Source organism: Cryptotermes secundus, unplaced genomic scaffold (genome assembly GCF_002891405.2).
Source record: "Cryptotermes secundus unplaced genomic scaffold, Csec_1.0 scaffold263, whole genome shotgun sequence".
NCBI classification, from domain to species: domain Eukaryota; kingdom Metazoa; phylum Arthropoda; class Insecta; order Blattodea; family Kalotermitidae; genus Cryptotermes; species Cryptotermes secundus.
The window spans coordinates 13,034-36,666 of NW_019738352.1; the positions used below are offsets into that span (position 1 = coordinate 13,034).

Below are 23,633 nucleotides of genomic sequence, written 5' to 3' on the forward strand. Positions count from 1 at the left end.
ATCTCTCTAAGACCCATTTTAATAGTACCCAACCACCTACATCTTGGTTCTCCTAGTGGTCTCTTTACCCTTCTCTTTCCCACCAATATCTTATATACAGTCCTCTTCTCCTCAATTCGTACTACATGCCCTGCCCATCTCATCCTTCCTGACTTGGTCATTCTAAGCATATTTAGCGAAGTGTATAAGTTATGAAGCTCCTTATTATACAGTCTTCTCCCAACCTTCTGTCACTTCATCTCTCTTCGGTCCAAATATACTCCTCAGCACACTGTTCTCAAATACCCTCATTCTATATTCGTCTCTCAATATCAGAGCCCCAAGTTTCACAGCCATACAAAACGACAGGCATAATTATAGTTTTGTATATTATTCGTATAATTTTTGTTTTGATAATTACTGCAGTCAGGTTTTTCACACTTCTTGTGAACTGGTACAGTAATAGAATCCTTTTACTGATCAGTAAATTCTATCTTTTTCCAAAGAGAATTAATTAGCTTATGGATCTTATAATGTAATATTTCGCTTCCTGCTTGATTACTACTTGACGATTTATACGTTTTCAACTTTGCAGTTGGAATTTCGACCTATAAAGTGCTGGGATCAGGAAGTAACGGCTCAGCTGTATGTAATTCTATATGCCTACCATCACTGTGTTGCTTCCCTTGATATGTCATCTTCAGGATCCGTCCCCAGAACCATGCTATATGCCTGCTGAATTCATAATAACCTAGACTTTCTTTGGCCAATTTTTTATGTTCCCTCTAACAGTTTCCAGAGCTCTATTAGTATGCACTTCATCGTCTAATTTCTCCGAAGTTGAGAACCCGTTTGAAATATCAACCCGGTACTCTTCTTTATCCTCTAACTTGTTCAATTTCTTGATATTGAACCTTTACATATGAGCTCCATGCGTTATTTACTCACTGCCAGTCTCTCCCTAACTTTATCGCTAAAAAATTATGGTCAGTACCAGAATCTGCTGCCTAGAACGATCGTATATTATGCATACTTGAATGGCGTCTCCTATCTCTCAAAATATAGTCAACTTGATTGTGAGTCTTTCCAACAGGAGATGTAAATTTGTGAATGTTACGATGTAGGAACTTTGGTACTTTTGACAGTCAGATTTGTGGTTATGGTACAGTTCGCTGCTCTAAGTCCGTTACCACTACTAACATCTTGGAAACTCTCATTCCCAGTTATTGGTTTGAAAATGTCTTCCCTGTCTTCTTCAACATTGAATTTTCCTAACAAATTTTCACATGGTATTTAGGGAATTTATCGAATACACGGTCTAGTTTCTCGCAGAAGCTGTCCTTCATATCATCAATTTTATCATCTATTTGCGTTCTAGAGATAAATAAACAATAGTCAGAATTCTTTGCCCTTTAAAATTCTGTACGGGTTTCTTATTTCCCCCATCCACGCAAGGTGTCCGGCTCCTCATACCCTCTTCTCTGGCTGAGCATAGCTAACCCGCCTGTTTACAATGGCGCCTGCAGCATGTCTGCGCTTTCAGATGATGTTCCTACTCTGTATGTTGCTGAATGAAAGTTAAAAGTGTTCGTTTTGCTGGACAACGTATTTCTTTATTTGTGTATTTGTGTATTGTAATTCATTTAACGACGCTCTCAGTATCTCAGAGTCTGTACAGTCGGTCATTAGGACGATTAGTGAATAACGAATTGAAGATAATGTGAACAGAATTGGTCATTGCCTGATTTGAGTTAAGGTCTGCAATTGCGTCATTCGCCCGGAAATATTTGAATCTCTGTCTGGTCCGCGGGCAGGGATATGCACCCCAGACCTGCCAAATACAGAGCAAGAGTGTTGCAAAGTCAACCGACACTGACACTAGATATTTTTGACGATTTTTCCGAATTTATATCGAAAAATATAGTGTTTTATGTAGTGATTTTGTGAAGACATGGATAATTAGTATTTGCACAAGTTATTTATAAGGTAGACATGCACTTGTATTAGAAAGTAATCCAGTTTTACAGCGGTAGTTCATGGTTACCTTTACATGCATGTCTACGTGCCATAAAACCAAACCGAATTCCGCCACTGGATAAAACCCGATTCACTTCATTCTCTTCCCCTCAAAATCTCCTCCCCTTGAGATCCATTCTAACGTCCTTCCATCTAGGTTTTCTTTACTCTTTGCAGTTAACTTAACAAAGTTTTCAGTGTAGAGTCCACAGTGACATGAGATGACAGGATAATTACTGAATGAAGAATTGTAACGGATTTGAGAAAAAGCAGTCGTGGCCTAGTCGAGATAATATCCTAGTATTTGCCAGAAGGGACTGAGTAAAACAACGTAGAACCACGTTCAGGATAATCTGTATCCCGGCGGAGACTCGAATCGAGTACTTCCATAAAATAGCTTCAAACTGTGCCTCCAAACCAACCTGTTCAACACTTCTAGTTTTCTGTAGAGGCTGCTTTTCAAGAGTTCTTCCTTTCGGGCTACATATCAAGCCCTCAGGCATACTCCGTGAGCTTAATTAACCCCATAACACTGGATGAGATTCATGTTAAACTTTAGAAATAATTATAATTTGTCCTGAAACTCTTATTGAGAAGGAATTTAGCGGCCTCCGTAGTCTAGAGGTAACGTTCCCACCTCATGACTCGTAGTACGCGGGTTCAAATACCCGGCGGAGGTCGTCGAATTTTTAAGGGCGGAAAAATTCAGGGAACAAGTCCTCCGGGAGGGACTTTAAGCCGTGGGTCCCGTGTCGTAGCTTTACGGCACGTAAAAGAACCTCATATCTCCAAAGGAGGTCACTTAGCCAAATTACGGACGTTTCCTGCCCAACAGCAGTCTCTAATACCTCTGGTAGATGGGGAAAGCATTATAGATACCTTTCAGATAGTAGAGTCGGTCTCGCTGGCTGGGCGGGACTGATGGTAAGCACCAGTACCGGTAGGATATAGAGACTGGTAGAAATCATAGAGGGAAGCACAATGGACCAATACAGGTCTAAGTGCATGGGGAACCCCACCCTCTCCAATAACTAACTAACTAAGTAAGAGGGAATTTAATTATGAAGTAGTTTAACCCCCAGAATGAAAATATTTTTATATGAACCATATGTCTTATTTGTCTTTCATAATTACACCAAAATTCTTCACAAATAAAGAAATCATGCATGTATCATGCGGAGAGATGTCATCAAGCAGTTATATAACGTACAGTATTTTAAGCAATTAACATCGGCAGCCACTGACTGTGAGAGTTAATATAAGTATGACAAATAAATAAAAACAATTGTGTTATACCATTGTATTCCTCATATAGAAAGATTATTAATAGGCATCTCAATAGAAATAGGCACGAGGCTGTTAAACCAAAGTTACCCGAAGAATTTCGCATCAGTCCAACGATTACATCAATATTTTGCTCATAATATATGTGTTTTAAAATACATTGCAGCTTCTATAACGCAAAATAATGTATATTTATTGTGATAGTATATAATTCAAGTGAATGGCAACTAATTTATTATGCTTCATTTTATAGTACATATATAAACATACATATGTAAACATCACTGCTATAGCACAAAAACAAAAACAAATACCGTGGCCTGTAGTCCGCAAGCGAACTATACCGACCGAGAGACCGCCGCTTGTCGGCGAAATTAGTGCAAACTTTAGCGGATAGAGAGTGTCGCGTGGTCAGCGCAACGGATCCCCACGGCAGTTAATCTCGATTTTCTAGACCGGAGCCGCTATTTCCTTAAAATAGCTTCTCAATTATCCTCACGAGGCTGAGTGGACCCCGTTCCAGATCCACTACTTCTCAGAAAATCTGGTAGCGCTCAGAGTCGAACCCGGGAACTCTGGATCTGTAGGCAGGAACTCTGACCACCAGACCACAGAGGCGATCACTGCTATAACACACAGCCCTTATATCAAAGAGATATAGTTATCATTTCCCCTGGATTAGGCCCATGTATGAGTATATAGGCTATGATTACTACTGCTCCATCTAGGAGCGGATATGAAAAATTACATAATGAGGAACTGTATCATTTTCACTCTTCACCGAATATATTATGGTGTTTAAATAAAAACAATGCGATGAACGAGATATGTAGCATGCATATGTCTTATTCCCAGACGACAGAAGTAGAATGTTCCTCTGAAATGTTGATAAGTGTCTACCATATATACATGATGTCGACACTCAGAATACAAAAAAAAAAATAATAATTACTTATTAATTTATTTATGATATTTAAAGTCACTATTAGTAGTTTATACTACATGATTTGGAAATAAGAGGACGATTAGTGAATAATGAATTTGAAAGAACGTGGAAGGAAGCCATCGTGGCTAAGTATCAGACACTGTCCCGACATTTTCCTGGACAGAATGGAGGAAATCGCGGAATACCTCAGTGACGACATCTTAGTTCCCAGGCCCAGGTATGAATCCAGCCCTTCCCGAATACGGAAAAGGATCACCGACCACTCAAGCACCACGTTATAATCTTCATAATGTTATCCTCTCGTCTCTTTATCTGCCATCTAGCCAGACAAGAAACCATAACATTCTCCTTGGTTTTAGTCTGCAAGCGAACTTTACCGACCGAGCGACCGCCGCTTATCGGCGAAGTTAGTGCCAACTTAGCGGATAGAGAGTGTCGCGTAGTCTGGATCTGTAGCCAGAAACTGTGACCACTTCCAGGCAGGCGCTTACTAATGACGTTTCGGGGTGTGGTTCTTAAGGAACATGCGCGAAACAACTGAACTGCTGCAATAACTACTGAGCATCATGGTATGGTGGTTAGCAACATTCCTTCCCGTTCGAATCTCCACTCTGTTATTGGCTATATTGGCTGATTATTCGCCTGGTTTCCTCCGCTTTCCCCAGGTCATCTCTTTTCAAACGTTTCCATGCTTATCTTTCATGAACATCAATTCATTCGGCTGTATACTGTATATCCAATGCAACTGAAGCAGTCTGAAACACAAAGCGTTTGTAGCAAACGGATATCTGAATACGTTTGTCTGAACGTAATGCAACGCACTTATATTTACAGGTGTTCAGTTCGTATCTTGAGCGGGACACCGGATATCTGACTCAGTTTTTGTGGTTTCCTTCACTCCCTCTATGAACATTCCGGGATAAACTTCGGTTAAGTCACGACCGCTTCCTTCCAGATCCTTCGTAATTAATCAGTTATCCACTATCCTACTTCTGACGCAATATTCGATAGTAAAATCGCCTCTAAATATCACAATAGAAAGGAAACATTCTCACGACTTGTGTGTGACTATTGGAGGGTTTGGTTTGGTGACTCAATTTAGTGACCAATTACACACGACTCGTGACTACACTTTACAGATCACTATCACACACTGACTAGTGTCCTCAGTTTATTACAGTCTCCACTAGCCGTTTCCTGGCAACGGATGTTGACACAAGAACTATAACAACCTCACTGAATTACGCACCACAGGTATCACATATAAAGTCTGCCCTTCACAGTCGCTCTCTTGCCGTGACCTCTTGTCTTCACAGCCTCCCGTGCAGCATTGAATTCTCAACTCACAACTGCCTGGGCCAGAGTCAGAGTCAGAATTACTTTACGACTGTCGGTTTGCCGCCAATCAGTTCGTCCTGACGACAAGACCCTTGAGACTCACGACCAGTAATTTTATTATCCAACTGAACGCTTGCGGTTATAATCCTTATGTAACATTCTCTCTCACGAAAGGGTGGGTCTGTCATTTACAATTGTTGCTGGTCCTCACCAGCGCAATCATTCTCGGGTCCGAGTCCCGCGGGACCCATGACCATATTTTACTGTCTCAGATTCGAGATTCCCCCAACCTGTAGGGTCAGGTCCTCGTATTTATATCCTCAAGGAAGAAGGTGGTCCGGTTGTACCCCCAGACACTGGGTTAGCTTTTCATCTCCTGCTACGACTCACAGGGCTACGGTGAATATACTTGATCCCGCCTTCACACGGGGGTGCCTTGGTCGCCCCAATTTTCTTCAAGATAACTCCATGGAAAGGAAACACAGTACCTATTTCATTGTGAAGGCATGCTTTTCGCGCCATTGAACAGCAACCATCTCGGCGCGGACCACATATAAACACCGTTCTTCTATTGTTTCGTGCGCGTCTGTTGCGGGCGTTACCTAGAAACGGCCGCCGTTTACAGATTCACTGCTTAGCACCGGAACTGTACGTCACACTATGTATGGTACTGCAGAATATCAGGGAGTTAAATGACATTAAGAATACGGTGTCCTGTTATCTTGCGCCTTATAATTTGCTAGATAGGGACCAACGTTTTGGAGACAGTTGCAGGCACACTGTTCTACTTTGAAAATGAAGGTATCAGTTTCTTCCGAAATTTTGGTACCTACTTACCAAATTATATGGCGTCATATTCCAGAGGGTTGTACTTTTGGCGGGAGATACAAATAATTAGTGGACTCTCTATGTATGATTCCCAGTTTTCTGGGAATTTTGTGCCCAATGGATTTGTGTTTTGAACGCTGTAATACTTCTTGTTTAAAAATTACCAAGGAAAGGTTTAATATATTAGTTAGAACTCGGCTCAGTAGGGGCTTTGCATTAGCGAATTATTGGTTCCGTGATGTAGCCGTAAATCCTGCCTATTCAAACTATTGCCGTGAAATTCAATTTGACGTCATGGCGGTTAGTACAATGGGGCCGATCAGCAAGCCGAGTAACAGGGGCAGGTGGAAAGCGAGAGGGCGGAAATTGTGGGAGTACCGGAGGTGATGTGAAGCCGAAAACTGAGATAATAACAGAATATCTATCCTGTTTTTTTTATTACTGCCAAGTTCTCTCTGTGTTGGACATACGGTATCAAACAAATTCTGCCAATCTGTAATGTAGAGTCCACTCCCCCATACGCCTTCATGGTACAGTGCTTTATTAGTTAAGCACAGGGAAAACTTTACCTTTGCTGTGGATGTTTAGGGAAACAAGGAATCTTTATTTAGAGACCCAAACGAACCGCAGATGAAAAATCTGTGAAAGAAATTTATTTTCTTTAAAAGTTAGAACAAATGAGACATACAGTTACTATTCTACTGTAAAATATTAGTCCATATAAACTTTTCGCGGGGTTTTCCTTCCAAGAAAAACTTGCAAAATTGGAGAACCACAGAGAAAAATAGATTGATGAACCCTTATAAAATCCATATAACTTGGGTGGGATTCAGACACCTGAACTTGGTATTTCAGTGGACGAACACTGAAACGTCACTTGAATGAACAAAATTTCAGTAGGATAAACTATATGGCTGTGTTCAGTAGGTATAGAATTAATTAAATTTACCGAGTTCAGTGTTTAAATTCAGCGCTTTTTAGAGGGAGGTTCAGCATCTAGAATGTTTGCAAGAACAACAAGACAAAGAATTGCCGTAATAAAATGTGGTTGAAAAAGGGGGACTTCTTACTGAAGGGTTCAAGATTTATGACTCGTATATTTGGTCCCTCAATTTGTGTAATTGTATGTCTCTCTATTTTACTTACTTTGCAAAACCGTACATGAAACGCAATCTACATACACTACTCTACCTGAGTAGGTTACTCCAAATAGAAAGCTAGAAGTTTAACATCACTTTATCCGATGTTGTATTGGATCCAAAATCAGGTGCATCCTAGCAAGGTTTACACTTCTTGGCGATGATGCGGCTCTGAAGTTGAATATTATTCCTTTTTAATTTGTTTTCGGTCCAATTTTTCATATAAAAACATTAGGAAAATTATCTGTAATTTCTTCTTCATGTGGAAAGAATTCTATTATGATTGACCCCTAATCTCAAGCACTTTACATCCATTTCCCAGCCCCTCATACTAATTCTCTAATATCCATCTTAATCATTGCAACTCCTCGCTCTTAAAAAGCGGGGCTTCCACACTAAAATTTTATAGCAAATGTGACCGGTTAACTAAATGAATGCTTATGTACCGCACTAAAGAGTTAATTCTATGGAGCAGAGCTGTTCCTCAGTAGATGACAGTAACTCAGCTAAGGTAAATACTTGTATTTACCGCCTATTATTAAATTTGAAAGTTCAGTGTTGCGTTACGGGAACCCGGTATGGCCCCTTTCCCGATTCAGTTGTAGCCATTCCAGACCCTATTTCCTTTTTAATAGTATCTTTACATCTGTGACTGGATCTCCCAGATGATCTGTTCTTCAGATCTAGCGGCAGTGGTTTTATATGAATTTATCACTTCTCCCGTAGTTTTAAATCCAGTTCTCTTTTTATTTGATCACCCTGAAGCATACAAATGCAGTGCCCTAATACGACTGCTGCGGGGGGGCGCGGACCCTTCAGTACTTCACCCGCTTTATATATCGGCTTCCTCGAGTCGTATAGAATTCAGTCCGACTCCCGATGAGACCACTCACGTCTCAGCGACATGGAGAATGGAACCCTCCTCCCGCACCCCCCGAAGCGCCTCGAGGGTTCTGTGCGAAGGGTAAGCGTAAATAAACTGTGCCAAGTGCGAAATTGAAAATCATCCTTTACTGTGTTGGCATCTTGAAGAAAGGATATGTCCGCCTAACAGACGATAAAAAATAAAATATGCTGTGGCGAAGTGTGTTCTCAGAATCGCTTTTTGTGTGTTGGAGGGGTGTGCAGAGAAGGGAGGGCGGGCCGAGGTGAAGCTGCTTTATAGCGACTTCCGTTCACATTTTTTTCTTTCTCTAGTTTTTCGTCCCTTGGATATTAATCGGCTGTGTATCAGTTTCAGTGTGACGTCATAGGAGTGGGAAGGGTAACTGCATTTGACACCGATGACGGATGCGCTTCTATTAGAAGGGTGCTTCCTCCCCTCAGGGCCTCAAATTCTACCCTCCCACCCCACGCAAGACCCTAATACTCCTCCCAACAGTAACCATATGTCCCTTGTCAAAAAGCTTTAGTGTTTCGTTTCGTCTTCAAACTGCGACGCATGACGTCGCATGTAAATGGGGCATCAAGACTTGAGTGCAGCACTACGCCGTATTAACATCTTCAGAACTGAGTTCTGAACAAGGATATTTGTTACATCGCTTCCTAACGGTCCATTAATGCGTTCAGCGTCTAAGTACAAAATTAAGTTCAGTAACCCTCTTTGTATTATATAATAATAATTCATTATTATTATTCTATTATTATATAATATTATTATTTTTGTGACTGTACAGACTTTGTTGGGCCTTGGCCGCTGTTTCAGTATCTTGATCCTATACACAGTCGTTAGGACTCCTTGGACGGGGGATCAGCCCGTCACAAGACCTCTACCTACACACAGAACAACACAAACAGAATAAACGCACACCATACAGACATCCATCCCTTGTGTGGGATTCGAACCTACGATCCAAGCGTTCGAGCGAGAGCAGATATTTCATGCCTTAGACCGCTCGACCACTGTGATCGGCACTTCTTCACTTGCGGAAGTAATTATTTGTACTGTGCGATCGAGAATCAGCCCGGTTTCTTGTTGTCTTCCTTAGCCTCTCGTGGCCTAGTACCTTAAGAGAGTTTATTTCAATTTCCTGCAGCATAGTTTCCAATCCTGTGGTCATTCTATAGTCATTCGACACTAGGTAACATATCAATTTAACAAATTATCCTTCAGCATGAAAGAAACTGTGATAAGGCGGAAGATAAAGGGAGAAAAAAGAGATAGAAGGTAACAGGCCGTGCAAAACCACATGGTAGTGGGACTTCGAGGCACCCACATTTTCTATACATCGGCCTTCAGATGGCTGTGGGGTTGTCAGCCTTAGGGCCCGGTCCCTCTTTGCCCCCCTGGAAGATTCCTGGTACTCATTTATGGTAGAGGCTGAGTCGACTGCAGGGTCATAGTGCGGCTGGAAGGATTAGATCAATACAAAAAGTCAGGTATATTATCGGGAATCGAATCCGCCACCTTCCGGCTTGAAGCATAGTACCTCAAGCAACTACTCTACTGTGTGCCCCCTGGAGAAAAGAGCGATATATAGATAAAATCACTGAAGGAATTCTGAGCACAACACATAAATTATAAATTCTTATTCCACAAACTTCGTGTCTCACAGATTTTTTTACTGTTATTATTGATATTTTATTGTGAAAATTCCTATATGCAGCTCAGCGATATTAATATACGTTGTTTGTAATGCACAATGTCATTTTATACGTAAGATTGTCATATTAAAAACTTTTAAAATTTTATTTAAATTTTCTAAAACTGTCAAAAGTCTTGAACTAGTTTATTTTTATTACTAAATATAAACCCCTGAATCGTGAGCGCCGAAATATATCGCGAAAATTATAATTTTAAATTGGTGTTAAGAACTTATGTTTCAGGTTACTGTATTGTGATAACAAACAACTCTGAATATTACAATGATGCACAGATCAACATGAAAATATAAAATTTAAATATTATTTTTTTGAAATTCTGACTTCAATGGGTTAAATTCTTAACTGTCCACGAAGTAACAAATAAGATGTAAACAGAGGGTTTTCTCATTTTCAGTTCATCCACTCATCCAGGTCCCAAACCAACTGGTAGGTGCGCCGAAAGGCACCGACGTTACTCTGCAGTGTCATGTAGAAGCGTCGCCAAAAGCCATCAACTACTGGACAAGGGAATCCGGTAAGTGGGCCCTGATACTTCTCCAGTTAAAGTTCACTTAAAGACATAACGTTTGCTATACATCTCAATTGCAATGCAACTAATTATTTTGGAAGACCACTCATATAAACAATACGCTAGTACAAAAATATTAATACGGGGATATGATCTCGGAATGTTAAGGTAACATATAAGATTTGAGGTCTTAACAGCGGTGACTATGAAGAATGCCGTCTTCTTGGATGTGGCGCAGTGTCGATCTTATGTAAACCGACGTTTCGGCGGAAAGTATCGCCTCCATCTTCAGTGTAGAAAAATCTGCGAGCGAGGAACCACCGTGTGCAAGTGACAGCAGACAGAGCCACCAGTCGAAAACACCAAGAAGACGGCATTCTTCCTGAAGATAACATATTCGAATTAATTTGGATGCTTGAAGCAAAGTGAAATATAAGTCTAGAAAGAATATAATAAATTTCAATGAAGCCAATTAAATTTTTATGAGACCTTTCCTCAGTCTGCAGCTTCATGCTCACGCTGGTTCCTCGCTTGCAGATTTTTCTACTCTGAAGATGGAGGCGATTCTTTCCTCCGAAACATCGGTTTACGCAATATCTACACGGCTCCACATTCCAGAAGACGGCATTCTTCATAATTTATAATCATCCTTATTTCCCCTTTAGACATTTGAATATTTGCTCCAATTTCCCAAGGATTTCGCATCATCCAATGTTGGCAGATTTCCTAAATACGTACTTGAACTCACTTGTGAGGTCTATTGATTTGTCATATAGTTGTCATATAGTCACCATTTCGTTCTCTGTAGAATCGAAGGAGGAACATCGCAATAATTAGGTTCATGTACAAGCGCGCTTAAATGTGTAAAAGTGAGATGAACGGTCTATGTAGCACGAATGAAGAAAATGATGGCTGACGTTCTCACAGCCGTGACTATGAAGAGTACCAATTTCTTGGATGTATCATTTTTATTGCTAGTGGGGTGGGACTAAGTCCCTTGTACTGCGGCCACTTCTGGCCTACTGTACCAGCCCCAGATGATAAGTGAGGGTGATTGTGGAGCAATTGGTGGAATGAAGATTGGCAGGGGAAATCGAAGTACTCGGAGAAAACCTGCCCCAGCGCCACTTTGTCCACCACAAATCCCACTTGACCAGACCCGGGATCGAAACCGGGCCGCAGCGGTGGGAAGCCAGCGACTAACCGCTTGAGCTATGGCGGGGCCAACTTCTTATAAGTAACGCCGTATAGTCCGCTAGATGTTCACCGACGTTTCGGAGGAACTTGCCATCTCCATCTTCAGGGTGGAACAGTGAGCCCAGCACTCAACAGAAAGAAGAAAGCAGTTTCGCTGTGTTCGCTACTTGCTTCTTATTGTGTTCCCTTGGTTTTGTAATTTTTACCTTAAATTGGAGGTAGTTTTTCCTCCGAAGCGCTGAAGGTTTATCGGGCTACTCAGTACTACATCCCAGAAGATGGTACTCTTAGAAGGGACATAGAAGGGACAGAGTTAGGCTTATACAAGGCCGCCACTTTGTCCACCACAAATCCCACTTGATCAGACCCGGGATCGAACCCGGGCCGCCGCGATGGGAAGCCAGCGACTAGCCGCTTGAGCTATGGTGCGGCCAAGTTACGAGTTTTGCTTGTTGTATTACAAACAGAAAGCACATTTTGAATTGAACCATTGTTAAATCGTCGTTTTCTGCGAAAAATCACAGACTATTTCCGTTGAATGAGTTGTACTCCTGTTTCATATTTAAGGGATCCAGTGATCAAATCTCAGTCCGGACAGCGGATATTTGTACTGAAAATTTCTGTGATTTTTCTCAGTACCTCCACAAAAGAAAAACTGGAATAGGGCCTCAGATTAGGCCACGACCGCACAATTCCATATAATTTTCATTTCATTGTTCAGTATTCATCCTATCCTTTGACGCTAAAGGGTCTGCACACTTGACGTCGTCTTTAAATAAATGTTAAATCAATAAATAAACCTATCAAATGGCTAATAGGGGAGTTCTGTCCCTTGAAGCAAAGTGGCTGGGGTTGGAAGATGACCAGTGACTTCGGTCTGGTAACAATGTTAAGAATGCGTTCCCCCATAGGTCCTCATGGCGCGGTGGTCAGTTATGCATAAGGAAACATTACTTGTAACTTTAGCTAACCCAGTAGTCTTCCTGAGGAGCTAATATTTGCTCATATAAGGAAAGATTATCTTGGTTTTGTGGAATCTGAAAGCTAAATACCGAAATCAAATGAATCCGTGCTGATAAATAAAAAATTCCTAAGTAAATAAAACGTAAAATAATTTAAAATGATTAAATGCTGCCGAAAAAAGACTTTCTATTCGGTGCCAGACATATCATAGAGAACACGAACCACTTGAAACTCCTTAATCCTCAAACTAGGACCGAGAAATGATCCGGCCTCAATCAGCGAGTCATCTCGTTCAGTTGTCAGTCAATGAGAGCAGCTGAAGCCCACGCAATGCCCATGCGCCCTTTGCCGATACACGGAGAGGCCTGCTACTTTCCTTCCTTTCAGTCTGCGCTCGTTGGCCTGGTGACGCCTGTCCCCATGGAGGCCTCATCAGTGTAGAATGGGGGGAGCAGACCAGTAGCCCGTGCATGGGTCAAACCGCGAAGACATGAAAGGGGAGTGGTCCACAGACATTTACCCTGGACTGCAAAACCCCGCGTGCTCGAGAGTAATGCGAGAAATATGCAAATAATATTAATAATTAATTCGCTCTCCGTCCGCTAGTCGCTACTCGAAAGAACCTCCCCTCAGCTCAAGCCTCCTCGAATTTCACTGGCTGCATTATTTTGCCGCTAGACTGTGATAATACTCAGTCCCGGCTAATTAAATTCCGAATACATTTTATTGAACAGGAATTATTCCCACTGACAGCTAACGATCGGAAGACAGATGCAGGGTTGTGACTACATGAAGCAGAGTGTTCCTTCAGAAGGTGATATTTGCTCAGACGGCTAAGAATTCCTCTTATTTCACGGAACCGAAATTCACTTCATGCTCGCAAGCATCCGCCACCGGTCCTTCATTTTGGGGGGGGGCACATTTCAAGACGATGTCCGTACCACTTTTATACACCGTGGAGGCTTAGGTTAACTGGTAAGTGATGAATTGTAAATTTAACAGAAAGTTATCATGAGCTGAACGAGGTATCATCACTGGTCTGGAGGGACCGAGAACAGTCACGAAAAGCCTATTCAGGACCGCAGGTTTGCCGGTAATTTTCGAACCGAGGACTTCTCGATTATAAGCCTAGTGTGATGCCTCTACTCCAAGTTCTTGCGTCACTGGATGGTGTTACGAACTAGATGACAATTTTACCAATCTGGAGTCTCGCATCCTATTTATTTACAATCCTTCTCAGTACAGGGTGAATCGTATAGAACCGGCCCGATGAATTTGCTAATAACTCCACAGGTGATGCATATAACCGCTCACAATTACGACATAATAATCCGTGGGCCGTGCTGAGTCGAATGGTGTGCGCATGATCCGACAAGTGGCAGCCCTTATGCTGCAAGGTCAAGGACAATCCCGAAACGTGTCTGCAGTGCGCAGGCGACAGTCATGGAGTACACTGTTAAACAGCGAGTGTTTCTAGTGCCTACTTGAAAACGGCGGACACTTTCAACACCTGCTCTGATCACGGCACACAATCCAAGATAAGATATGTGTAAATTACTTTAATATCTATATGGTATATTTTATGTTACAGCTCATTTCGTCGGGCCGGTTCTATATGAATCACCCTGTATTATCTTCCGATTTACGCATCGGGGTTTCCAAGTGTTCTCTTTCTTTAAGGTTTACCTTGATATTTTTAACATTAATATTGTATTTAAGCATCCTGTTGCATTAATATGACCGCCTCTGTGGTCTAGTGGTCAGAGTTCCTGGCTACAGATCCAGAGGTCCCGGGTTCGATTCCCGGAGTTACCTGATTTTCTGAGAAGTAGTGGGTCTGGAACTGGATCCACTCAGACTCGTAAGGAAAATTGAGGAGCTATTTCAAGGAAATAGCGGCTCCAGTCTAGAAAACAGAAATTAACGGCCGTGGGGATTCGTTGCGCTGACCACACGACCTCTACCCGCTAAAGTTGGCACTAACTTCGCTGACATGCGGCGGTCTCTCGGTCGGTACAGTTCGCTTGCCGACTAAAACCACCGAGTTTTTTTTTTTTTTTGCATTAATATACTTTTCACAAAATATACGTCCGTCCGCAGTGCAACGTATTTATTTTCTCTTTTTCCTTCTCCTCAATTTCACATCAAGTTTCGGCCGTATATGGCCATCATCAGGTGTTCTTTTGCCAAAAGCTCTTTCACTGTGTGGTATATCCCACGTCTACTGTCACATATGAATGCGATATGTCCTAATTTAAAATAATGGACTCTATTAAAATCAATACAAAATCAATAAAATCTAGTTAAAATTGAATTTTTTTTCTTTCAAAATTTTGCTTGAAGGCTGTCTTTCTTTATCCAAACACCATTGTGTATATTTTCTTTTTCTGCATCAGTTGCGCAGCGTCGTGGCTGTCTGTGTGTATGTAGCTCTCAAAATACTGATGTACTTATCATCTGCAATACGTAAAGGATATACATATTGTACATATTATTATTCTTAATTTTGTTATATTTTGTTTACATCGTTGCACTCACGCAAGTCCCCTGCCTGTGTGGTAGTGGTCTTCCGTGTGTGTAGACCTAATGAATATTCCGCGTGCCTAATTCCGCTTTTATAACGTAACTGGGGGGGGGGGGATGCTGCTATCTTGTGTAAAGCTTGTGTAATATTTCGATATTGGGTTGTGTGTGTCGTTATATGTCGTTCATGTGTAGGTTGTCTTTACTGATTCTATAAACGCGATACTTCTCTAAAGTATTCAGATGTTTTCCCGTCCTTCCCGCTCTTATGACATCCGTAGTATCGTATATGGTTCCACGTGTATGACCCGTGTTCAGTATGTGGCTTGAATATCCAGAGTTACTGTTGCTGCTTCTGATAGCATGGATATGCTTTTTATATCTGATGATAAGAGTTCATCCAGTTTGCCCAATGCATTTCAATGGACAATCTAGACATTTCACTTAGCAAATGCCCCTTCTGCCGTGCTTGTCTCTTTGTGTCTGGGGCTTTAATATATTTTATATTGTGTTCTATGTATGGAAGGCCATTTTTACTCGCGTGTCTTGAAAAAGTTTCGAAATTCTTCTTGCATCTTTGCCACTGTATATGAAGGTAACCCATTTTGTTTTTTTAGTATTGAGTCTCGTTTTGTTCTTGTTTTCGTGGAGGTGGTTTGCTGATTAGGTTTGTGTTATACTCGTTTTGTTCTTGATGGTGTTCCTTTATGTGTTTTTTCCTTTTTTCGGTTATTAGATACGTGTGTAGTCAATATATGAGGTAGTTAATACCTGACGGCCGCGCCATAGCTCAAGCGGTTAGTCGCGGGCTTCCCACCGCGGCGGCCCGGGTTCAATCCCGGGTCTGTTCAAGTTGGATTTGTGGTGGACAAAGTGGCGCTGAGGCAGGTTTTCTCAGAGTACTTCGGTTTCCCCTGCCAATCTTCATTCTACCAATTGCTCCACAATCACTCTCACCTATCATCTTGGGATGGTACAATAGGCCAGAAGTGATCGCAGTGCAAGGGACTTAGTCCCACCCCACTAGCAATAAAAAGAAAAAAATAATGTCGGTTTGTGTCGGTTTCCTGTATATTTCGAATTGCAAATTTTTGTCTTTACGATGTATTGTGAGATATAGAAAATTAATCGATTCCTGCAGTTCTTTTCTATAGTGAATTTTATGGGTGGTTGTAGTTTGTTAAATTCGTCGAGTTTGTGTTCTGTGTTTGTTTTTTCTTTGGTCGCATATCATAAATATGTCATCAACATATCTAAAGTAAGTAACAATTTGCTGATTTATTAAGACTGGATATATGTGTTTATGTTCCATGTGTTGTGTATGTGTTCGCTCTAGTATTCATGATGTTGGAGCACCCACAGCTAACCCATCAGTTTGTATATAGTACTCTTGGCCAACTTGAAAGTAATTTTGTTTCATCACTGTTTGTAATATGTGTGATGTTCCATTTTGCATATTCTTGTCAATTCATTGATTATTTTCTAATATATTATTAACTATGTTTATAATGTCCATTTTTGGTATGTCGGTATACAGGTTCTCTGTACCACAGGAACAGACTCGCATGTCTTTGTTGAGTTCGATGGACTGCAAGTCTGCCCTCAGACGGTTAGAGTTTCAAATATTTTGTGTGTCTGGCAGGTGTAAATAACTGTGTAGTGTTTTGCTAATGTTTCACCAATTCATAAGCGGGGGAATTTTTCAATTTATTATTGGTCTAATGGGTGTCTTTACTTTGTGTAGCCTTATTGTGGCATGTAGATTTGGGGCTGTGCGGTTCATATTTGTGTATTTCTATTTGTATTACATTGTTTTAGCGGTTTGTGATTTTTTGATATTGTTGGGTTGGGTTGTAGTTAATTGCTGTGAAATGGTTATCCTGTATAAAGCTGTAGAACCGTTTCTAGACAACGATCGCAAACAAACAGATTCCCGCGACAACAGTCCGTGCGCAACGATAAAGTTACTTTCGAAACGGGAATTTCCACTGCGGTCCGTAGCAAGAGTTTATAAGGAGGACAACTGGAACAAGAATACACAACCTTTCAAGTGACTGGACAGTCGTAGCAGAAGCTACTAAAAGTAGAGCATGAGCTGCTGTACTGAATCTGGACTGACAGAGATCTTGTATATATATATATAATTTTTTTCCCCTTGGCACTACAGCCCCAGTGGGCCTAGGCCTACCTCCATGAACTTTTCCGTTCACTTCGGTTTTTCTAGATCTAACACATTCGGTAGGATTCCGTGGGCGAGTGATCAGCTCGTCTCAAGGCCTCTACCTGTAGACAAACACAGAAAAACGCACACAAACATCCATGCCCTCAGTGGGATTCGAACCCACGATCCCGGCTTCCGAGCGAGCAAAGACAGTGCACGCCTTAGACCGCTCGGCTACCGTGACCGGCATATATTGTATATACATACATTAATTAAATGTAAATTGTGAATATACTGTACATACTAACTACTGACTGTGACTCTGACAAAAGACAGACTCGTCTTCTCGTCAGAGGGGGCGCCCCACGTAGATAGAACAGTAAGTATCAAACGGAAACTAATATCTGATCATGAGTCCGAGATAAGGCTCGTCACCAAGACAGACTGACTGACTGACTGACTGACTGATCGTCAGTCACAATGCGACTTTGACTTGAAGAATTCGCAGTTTGAAGGGAGCCGCCACTGAGAGAGGACTTGAGCCCGGAAGCAGAAGCATAACCATTGTTAGAAGCCGTTACTAGAGAACTTCTAGTGAAGACACTGGAGGCTGGAGAAGATTTACCGTCTGATTTATACAGTGTGAAAATTAGTGGCGCTAATGGCGCTATGATTAATCGCAGTTACGAGTTGTGTGGTAAAATGGTCAATAAATCCGATATCTAATCCAAATCCTGCCGAGGGTCACTCGTTCACGTGACAATATGTATGTCTGTCCACACAACGGAATTTATAGCGTTACTTATGACATGCGGGGTATTCGATGGTGGTTTATAGAACTGAAGGCCAAAAAATCCAGAAGCCTCAGACAAGGTTTACAATGTTATATCTTTGGTGAAGCGCCAATTGCAAGGACATACGAATATTAAGCTGGGGTATATCAGAAAAGCAAACTATGCCAGTGGAAAGTTTAAATTAGTTTAGTGTAGTTAGAATTTACATCATCTGAATTTGATCATTTTGCTGTCTTTTCTCTCTTATTTCGATAGAAATATGTATATAAATAACTTTTAATCATGTAATCCCGAACAGCTTTCCTTTGATGTTGTATATTAAATTTTTCCGTTCCTTTACTTAAGGCTTAATTTAATAAAGTTTTGTAGAGTTTTCTGACAAATGAGACTTGTTAGATGGACGGATTAAATTAATACGTGTTCTTATATGAACGCTGTATAATTAACGAAAAGAGGGATCTCTTTTCGATTGAACATGTTTGAATAAAATGATTGAGGCGTCCGGATTATTCAGGTTCATATTGCCCAGCATTTACCTATCTCATGGCACCAGTAGTAGATAAATTTGAAATTGATTCTGAATACCAGTCTCCTTCCTTCTCGTTGTTTGTTTAAGTCTGGAGCGATATACCTGGCTGTCAATATATATCATGTCCGAATGAAAGGTACCCAAAATAAAAAGAAAATTATATCTCGGAAACTACTGTCATACACGTATCCGGTTTATGTCATCAGAAAGGTAAACTCTGAAAGTTTTTTTTTTCCCCATACCCGGCTTACGCGCATGCGCCTCCACATTTTTGCCACCATGTTAGGAATCATCTGGACAGAGAGATGGCTGGGATATGAATTGGCAGAGGTGGACCAATCGCTTGGCCTCATAAGTCGCCAGATTTAGCCCCAGTGGATTTTTTCTTGTGGGGTTATGTGAAGAACACTGTCTACCAGGTTAAGATCAACGAGCTTCAACACCTGAAAGCCCGCATAAGGAACGCTGTGGCTACGGTAACACCAAGCATGCTTCAAGCCTGGATATTTGTCGTGCCACCAAGGGAGCCCACAATTAAATTAACTGAGAAATTTATATACGCAGAAAGAAACTGGATAGTTTGTAATGGGGTAACCCATTAATGTGTATAATAAATTATTTCTGAGATATAATGATCTTATTTTGGTTACCTTTCATCCGGACATCCTGTGTTGTCGCGTGTTTCAGTGGCTAAGACGCGGTTTGGGTTGGTGAATCGGTTTATTGGATCTTCAGTAGTCATAACTACAATTAGTTCTTACGCTCTCAGGATTACTGTAATTATAACACACGTAACGTCACACACTAAGTCTTCTAATTCATCTTCTGGATATATTGCTTTTCCCTTGAAACTTCGGAACTCAAGTGAAGTCACTTCTCATACATCTTCTCGACAAGGACCACACACAGAAAGCACAGTTCTATAGTTGAGTGGCGCAGACCACAATGAAAATAAATCACGTGATAACTATCTCGACGGTCCATTGGCGCTCTGACTGTTGCCTAGCAACGAGTTATAAACATTTGTCCTATTGTTGCGTGGTCTTAAGCAAGAAGGTGTTTATCGCGCCGTTGTCTACCTATTAATATTACAATATCTAACACGAATTATGGTCCAAAAGCATTTATAAATATTCTGACATATTTCGAGCTGTAAGCCGGTAAAGTCCACCGAGGTGCCGAAAGAATTCTGCTGGACTGCACGGCGTTAAATCCTAGGAGATAAAACTCCTTATTATCACCGTCATCAGAACTTCAAATGTAACATTAATTTGCTTAATTCGATAGATATGTACTTATTAGGAGACCTTTCTGTAGAGTGTTCTTCCAGATGAAATTGCTAATAGGGTATCAAAGAAATAAAACGTGATTCTATATTATTATCGGGGTTTTCGTGGGTTATAATTTTCAAACCAGAAACAACAAAATAAAACTCATCGTGTTTAGGCTGTTTAGCAGTCTGCAGTTTTGAATTTTGAATGATAATACTTTTTGAGTTAAACTTTCATATTCCGTAAGCATTTGTATTTTATTTTTTCGATTTTGGAAATACTTTGTATTACTACTTCATAATTAATTTTTAAGCGCCAGGAAGATTACCGCAGTGTCGTTAAGTGAGCGGGAGAAGCATAAAACTTTTTGCAGAATGAACTGCAGATTTTCAAGATAATATTTTCGCTTATTATTTATCCATGAGTGTACAATTCTACACAGTGTGTCCAGGTTCGGTTAGGACTGTGTTCATTAAAAGTACAAGACGTGAATTATTTTCAAAATTTCACACTTTTTATTCAAAATAATCTCCTTCTGAATCAACACATAGCTGGAATCGATTGAAAAGTTTTCGAAAACAGCCACGGTACTTCTTTTGTGGAATCGCATTTAAAATTGCGGTACATTCACTTTGGATGTCCTGGATGGTGTCGTGACGGTCTCCTTTCATCGCCAACTTAACTTCTGGGAAAAAACAAAAATCTACTGCAGCCAACTCTGGCGAATACGGAGGAAGATCAAGGACTGTGATCCCTTTTCTGGCCAAAAATCGCGCAAGATCTTCGATTTGTCGGGTGGGGCATTGTCGTGGAGGAGCCACCAGGAACCTTACTCTTGATATTCAGGTGGAATTCGAAGAATTCTCGCCCACAAACGATTGAGAACTCAGAGATAATAATCAGAATTCACTGTTTGACCTTCTGGCAGAAATTCCTTATGAATGATTCCTTTGGAATCGAAGAAAACGGTTAGACGTGTCTTTACTGGACTCTTTTGCATTTGCACTTTCTTTGGTTTCGGCTTCTTTGGGCTCAACCACGCTGCACTCTGCCGCTTTATGAGAGGCTCATATTGAAAACATTATGTCTCATCACCAGTAACAATCGATTTTGTAAATTTTGTATCATTTTGGCCGACCGTAATATGTCTTTGCAGTGCATGTTGTATATTTTACATCGCCTGACAGCGCGCGCGGTACAAACCGAGCACAGACCTTCCGTTTGCCCAAATCCTCGGTCAAAATTTGATGCACAGTACTTCTTTGTATTCCCAAAAGCTCTTCGATGAGTCTTGCAGAAACACATCTGTCTGATGCAAGGATTTCGATCATTTTTTTCAGTGTGACTTGTTCTCGGCTTAGATGAACGTGCAGCGTCTTCAATGTCCTCCCTGCTGTCACGAAGTAAAGCATACCATCAAAAAATGTTGGAGCGACTCAAACAATCACTACCATACACACTTTTCATCATTTCGTACGCTTCTCTGGCTGTTTTGTCTAACTTCAAACAAAATTTGATGTTGGCTGTCTGTTCAACCGCCATTTTCCGACGAGCGTCAGAACAGTACTGTTACATTCGAAGATCAGAACACACGATGCAGCGATGCTTGAGGTTTGAAATTATCGATAGTCACAGCTGAAACTTCAAGAATTTTAACTCCACAACTCACCAACAAATCACATTGCAGGGCAATTGCAGGATCCTAACGGATCCTGGACACATCGTGTATGACACTGCTTTGTCTAAAATTAGGTTCATACATTAAAATAACACAGTATCTCGCAACATTACAACGTTTAAGAGCAGTTCATTAAAAGAGACTTCCGGATAGAGAACTGATGATATGAGATCTCTCTATATAATCTTGTGTTGTTCAGTTTTACAGTGCGTTCAGTTAAGAAGGAAATTTCGCAACACCGCTGACCCGGCCCAACATTCCTCACAGATTGCTACTGTAACCTCTGATAGCAGAATGAGTCATTAGCGCCTCAAACGCGCGCTGTTACAGTTACAGCAGCAGTCTGTGAGGAATCTTGGGCCCGGTCAGCGGTGTTGCGCAGTTTCCTTCTTGATTGAACTATCTGTACTTTCATATTTGTGGTTTAGTTAACAACGTTTTTAGCAACTGAATCCATATAACATCGAATTATTGGGTGAGAGAGATAAAATGAATTGGAAATAGTGTGCACGGAAAGGAACGTGGCCTAATTTAAAGTAACACCCCAGTTACTGAAGTTACTGAGTAAGACCATAACAAATCTCTGTTGAAGTATGAAGGTATCCCAACAGAGATTTGAATCAGACAACCCTCGACTGCAAGTCCGAAGCTTTATTGCATGTGTCAACTTGCACTGTCCTCGTGATGTAAAATTCCGTACGTAGAAAAATAATATTCAGCTAATCACGAGAGTCCCTATTATAAAACCCCGGTACTTAGTTACGAAACCTGACATCAGTACCAATCCTCAGTGTCTTAAATCCAGCTCATACATTTCCCTATCGTGTATTTCAATGTTATTTTCCCATTTACAGTTTGCCTCCCAAGTGATCTTTTCTTTGAGAACGTGATGTCGAGTTCGAGTGTTTTGTAATGTTGCATCGTGTTCATTTCTCTTGTTATAATCTCCACCCAGATGTCTCCTAACCAGACTGAGTCTTATCGTCACTGTGGTTCACTGCCTCAAACCATCCCCGGAATTTATCTTAAATAAGTCATAGCAGCTTCAACCGAATCATTCACAAACCCAAAATGAATCAGAATAAATGTTCCCAGAAGTGCGGCAATTGAAGTTTCGTAAGAAACTTTTGGTTATTCCATTGGTGCGACATGTCAGGAACTTCCTAATTTCAAAGCTAAACACACTGGATGAGTTTTATTGAAATTTAAAACTATATACGAATTATATAGGAATATTATGGAATATCGACTCATTACATAGTCAACAACACATAGTGAATAATTCAAATTTCAGAAAGCTATGTACATTATAATGATTTATTGTGGGTCCCTTGTTGCTTCTCAATTATGTAAATGAAACACATTTTATAAATGACGAAGACATTAAAAAAGTAACTAATAATTTATTACCCTTGACGAACACAGACATAAAAACAAATCACTGGGAAGGTGGCAGTCGCTAAACTTTTAATAAATTGCCTACCGTTTATTGATGGTTCATTATCATGTAGAGAAGGGCCCGCCATTGTATTCGTTCCCGAGTTAGCTGAGCCTAGTCCACATTCACACACTCTGCTTCTTTAATATATTTCAATTAGGCCTAGATCCCAACGAGGTCTTCTAAAAATTGCGTATTTTTCTTCTACTCCTGACATTCTAAATGAACCGCCCATCTCATCCACTTTAATTAGAAGAATTATATCTTCTTGTATATATAATGTATAGTCCGTTGAAGCTCAACCGACGTTTCGGAGGTATATGTATCCTAAAATTGATGAGTCTAAGAAAAAGACAAGCAAGAAAGTAGCATGAAACAGAGAGCACGTATTAGTGTTCTTCTTGCTTCGTAGTTTATCGAAACGTCGATTGTAAGAG

General features: G+C 40.8%; 1 protein-coding gene across 1 annotated transcript in view; it reads left to right on the forward strand.

Annotated features, from left to right (window-relative positions):
* The window catches only part of LOC111870752 (lachesin-like), a gene marked incomplete at its 5' end in the record, with an annotated part of 69,709 nt that overhangs the window by 12,527 nt on the left and 33,549 nt on the right, over positions 1 to 23,633 (forward strand). The window contains one exon of the mRNA XM_023863270.2: positions 10,529 to 10,648. Within this exon, the coding sequence (XP_023719038.1) occupies positions 10,529 to 10,648 (120 nt within the window). The remainder of the gene's footprint in view (positions 1 to 10,528; positions 10,649 to 23,633) is intronic.